General features: G+C 39.9%; 1 protein-coding gene across 1 annotated transcript; it reads right to left on the minus strand.

Moving 5' to 3' along the window:
* Positions 1-366: 366 nt before the first annotated feature.
* LOC104414250 (disease resistance protein RPV1-like) lies at positions 367-1,856 on the minus strand. Its single transcript, XM_039299274.1, has 4 exons — positions 1,746-1,856; positions 1,550-1,668; positions 896-1,414; positions 367-787 (listed from the first exon to the last, which is right to left on the minus strand). Exons 2-4 carry the CDS (start codon positions 1,573-1,575, stop codon positions 367-369), a joined length of 966 nt encoding a protein of 321 aa, XP_039155208.1. The 5' UTR covers positions 1,576-1,668; positions 1,746-1,856.
* Between the last annotated feature and the right edge of the window lie 2,565 nt (positions 1,857-4,421).

Consider the following 4,421-nt stretch of genomic DNA (forward strand, 5'->3'; position numbering starts at 1 on the left):
TTAGAGGACTTGAGGGAGGTTATCCACCATCCACTCTTGGTTGATCAGGCTGCGCTTCTTGCTCGGCCGGTTACATAATTGGAGATCCGGGACACTATCTTCTCCTTGCCTAGGGGAAAGGCTCCTGGGCCAGATGGTTTCACAGCGGAGTTCTTCAAAGAAAACTGGGACACGGTTGGTCCTTTAGTAACGACTGCAGTGATGGATTTTTTCACCTCCGGAAAACTCTTGAGGGAGATTAATAATACCATCTTGGTGATGGTTCCTAAAGTGCTCAACGCCACTTCTGTGGAGGATTATAGGCCTATCGCCTGCTGCAACACTATCTACAAGTGTATTACAAAGGTGCTAGCTAATCGGGTGGCCCTAGCTTTGAAGAGCACGATAGGCCCCTTTCAGACTGCTTTTGTAAAAGGTAGGCGGATCAGGGCCATCAAGAGCAAACAGCGGCGCTCTCTGCTCTCTGGGGTCATCAATGAATTGCTTTTGTACGCATTCAATTCCCTTACATTGGGATGTTTCTCGGATATTTGCCAGGAAGCTACGACAGTTAAAATGACAAGAGAGTCTATTGTATAACACCTTTGCAAGAGTAGTCTTACCGATGCCGCCCATTCCATAAATTCCAATAATCTTTGTACCATTGAATTCAGCATCTATGTTGCTCATAATCTGTTGCACATGATCCTCGATTCCCACTAACTGTTCCGGAACATTTAGCTGAAAAAGTCTTTTTAACTCGCCCATAACTTTTTTCACAATAATTTTAACCAATGTTCCTTCATGCCTGTCAAATAACAATGAATATCAATATAGGATATCAATGTCTATTTTTTTTTTCAAGAAAGATCTATTTATGAAAAATCAAACAATGTTTTGTCCGAGAATTAGGTACCCGTTATCAATTTTCTCCGATTCCCATCCTTTCAAGGAGCTGACTTCTTTGAGTGCTTCTTCCCATTCCTTCACAACCATTTCCTCCATATTCTTTTTATGTGCATCAATAGCTTCTCTCAATCTCCCCATAGGATGTCGTACTTGTGAGGGTTCCATTTTGTAAAATATGGGCAACACTATTTGCCCTTTACTCCTCTTGCACTTTAACATCTGAACCAGCTCACAAAGGCACCATTTGCTGGAAACATAGTTCTCGGAAATAATTGGGATAGAGATCGTGGACTGCGTAATGCTGCAGAGAAGCTCCGGACCAATCTCCTCACCAACACGGAGCTCATTGTCGTCTCTGAACACGTGAATTCCTGCATCGATAAGACTAGTATAGAGATAATCGGTGAAATTTTTGCGTGTGTCTATCCCTCTAAAGCTCAAGAACACTTCGTAGGCATTCCCTTTCGGTCGTTTGTCTCCCCCTTCATGATCTCCTCCATGCGGAGCATTCGATGAGGAAGACGCCCTGGAATTCGGATCTTCTGAGTGAGTGGGTTCTTCTCTTTTACAATTCAATTGGCAATTTAAGTTGAGAGGGAAATGACGTGAAAAGAAACGAAAGGAATTGGAGAGAAAGGAAGAGAACGGAAAGACCATTTACCTTTTTCTTGATTGGATGGACATCATGGAGTGATTGGCCAACGAGATTCTTATTCTGTTATAAAATGAGAGATTGATCAAGCAGAGCCTTGAAAGAAAGCCAGCCTTCACGGTCCAGATCTGCGAATCGCACAAATGTCTTTCATGACTCAGTTAATTCAAACGAAAATAAAAGAACTCTCATACCTCTTGCTTACTCAGAAGAAAATGGAGCAATCAAAGTAGGAAACAGAAAAGGGCAAGGAGTCGGTTGACTGCCTGAGGAGTGCTCAAACAACACAACCCTGGCATCTCCACCGATTTTCAGCAAATATCGTTCGGTGGTCTGCCAACGACCGAAGTCCTGACGGCTCACTTCGATCGCCATCCAAAAGGCAAGTGGTTCACATCTCTCCTCCACCGATGTGTTCAGAGATGGTCTTCACTGCGGACGGGGGGCCAGCTGCAGAGGAAAATGGTGAGTTACGAGTTCAACGCCAACTGAAATGTCTCGAGCACGGGCCAAGTATTGAGACATGCAATTCGACGACATTTGCGAGATGGCATTCCATGTAGGCTCCGGTTTGCTACACGGCGAGGGAGTTACGACTGCACACTTTACAAGCGCATTCGATAAGGTAGCTTCCTTGAGCTCGAGCAGGCTCCGTCGCCTAACATTCATGTGGAAGGTCACACAGAGATCCTCAGCGTGGGAATGGAGCGAGAGCTCAAGAACTGTGTCTCCAATGTCCCTGAATACATGGAAAACATCATCCGGTCGAGATTGGCAGAGGAAAGAGGGACAAACAAAGATATGCTATCTCGATTAATTGGACCAAGGCAACACTCGTCTCCTTCAGCACCGAACTCGCGGGAAAGGAGACAACTTCTACTGTGCTCACTTGGTTCTCCTGGCTACTATCGTCGCACCCCAATGTAGAGAAGAGAATCCTAGAAGAGATAGAGACGATACGAGCCCGTCGCAACAAAAACTTGGGGTACACTATGTGGTTCTTATGCAATGGGAAGGATGGAAAGCTTGTGGAAACCCAAATTTTAATTTTGAATGTTTAACAGAGTTGAGTAAAATATAGATTAAGCAATGCTTAATTGAGAATTACGTACGGTCATCGACCCATTAGAATCATTTCTAAGAGATTTAAGTAATCAAGAAGAAAAATGACTTGATTCCAATGTCTTGAAAGACCAAATTCAGCCTCTTCTAAAACCAATTCTTCCGATCGATTCAAATTCAGAACCAGGTTCGATTTCTCTTTCATCCTCCTCATCATTTTCAATCATTGCTATTGAATCATTTCCTATTGTACTAGTCACTTCTTTAATATTCATAGCTGATCCTCCATATTAGGAAATGAATTTAAATCCTTATAAACTAGAGGTCATCTAACCAAATAATCCATCCCAGAATCTAAATTCCCCTCTAAACAGTTTTTTACCATTGATGACATTCATTATTCCAAATAGCTAGAAAGATTTGAAGAATTTCATACTAGGCTAAACATCTAAGCTCTCACAAATCACGACAAGTATGATGTCCTTTTTGGATTTGTTACGAGATTCACAGGTAGCCTCAAACATCGATGGCAATCGGTTACAAAACAAGATCAAGTGCAATTTCTGCTCTTAGCAGACTCCGGCTAAGCTATTGCTCTCCTATACCTTTTTTTCATTGGCAAACCTGCTGACTTTCATGAGCTTAAAAGAAGAGAGTTTTTTAAAAGAAAATTTTGCTCTCTCCAAAAAAGACATCTTGACAAGCATTATTGAAAAACGATCAAACTCTTTAATGACCTTGGAGCTGATGCGAACGTGAAATAGGTTTTTCGAGCGTCTATTTCTAGAGAGCTATCTCAACAAGTCGAGAGATCATTTCTCAACAAGGAAATCAAAATTGTGTATATTCCTTTGGGAGAAATAAAAGAAAAATCTATTTGTCTTGATGATTTGTATCTAAGGCGCCAAATGATGAAATCCTACCTTAAAGACAATCAAGAACTTGACGGAGCTTGTTCGCATCAGAATTTGATGATTAAGTTTTCCAAAAAAAAAAAATTGTGATGGCTCTTGTGGAAAATTTTCCGGAAAGAAAAGGCATTTCAAAAAGTATTAGGTATAAAGGTCCAAGTATAGATTTAAACATTTCTGGAAAAAAGAAAAAATGTCAATTCCTACAAAGAATGAAAGATCACTCAAACTAGAAAAAATCAGCTCCATGCTTCATCTGCAACAAAATGGGTCATTTCGCCAAAGATTGCCTCTAGGCGAAAAATGGTTAGAACCACTTAATACACCACATTGAAAGTGAAATTGTTGTTTCACTTGAAAATGATGATGTTGACTCATTATTTTCTATTGATGAAGACTCATTTAAGCAAACTCTTTGTATCATTCATTGTTATTAGACCTCTAATGAAACTGATTCTGATTCATATTTTGAAGATCTTTTCCATACATCACGCATCTCTTCAAAATAAGACCCTAGTATATATTCTAGTTAAGTCCATTGTCCTCATTTTCCTGTAAAAATCCTTACCTCAAAATTTGTTAAAACATCATAGTAATTGCTCTTATAAATATTAGTGCAGGTTTTTCAATTCTAAACATAAAGATTCTTCTTGAAGAATACTGGACTTCCTACGTTTGGCATTTCAATTCTTCTTCGGGAGATACTTCTTCTACAAATGTATGAACTACACCGAAAACTATTCAGTTTTTCCCTTAGCGTTCTATAACCACTAAAATTTTTAGATCTAATCTTTCCAACAAAGATTTGATTATTGGTTAGGATGTTATGACTCAAATACCTCTACTCTGAATCATTCCTGAAAAAAGACCTTAAGTATAGAGATTAGTTCTCTGAATTTGTTAATATC

This window comes from Eucalyptus grandis, chromosome 1 (assembly GCF_016545825.1).
Source record: "Eucalyptus grandis isolate ANBG69807.140 chromosome 1, ASM1654582v1, whole genome shotgun sequence".
NCBI classification, from domain to species: domain Eukaryota; kingdom Viridiplantae; phylum Streptophyta; class Magnoliopsida; order Myrtales; family Myrtaceae; genus Eucalyptus; species Eucalyptus grandis.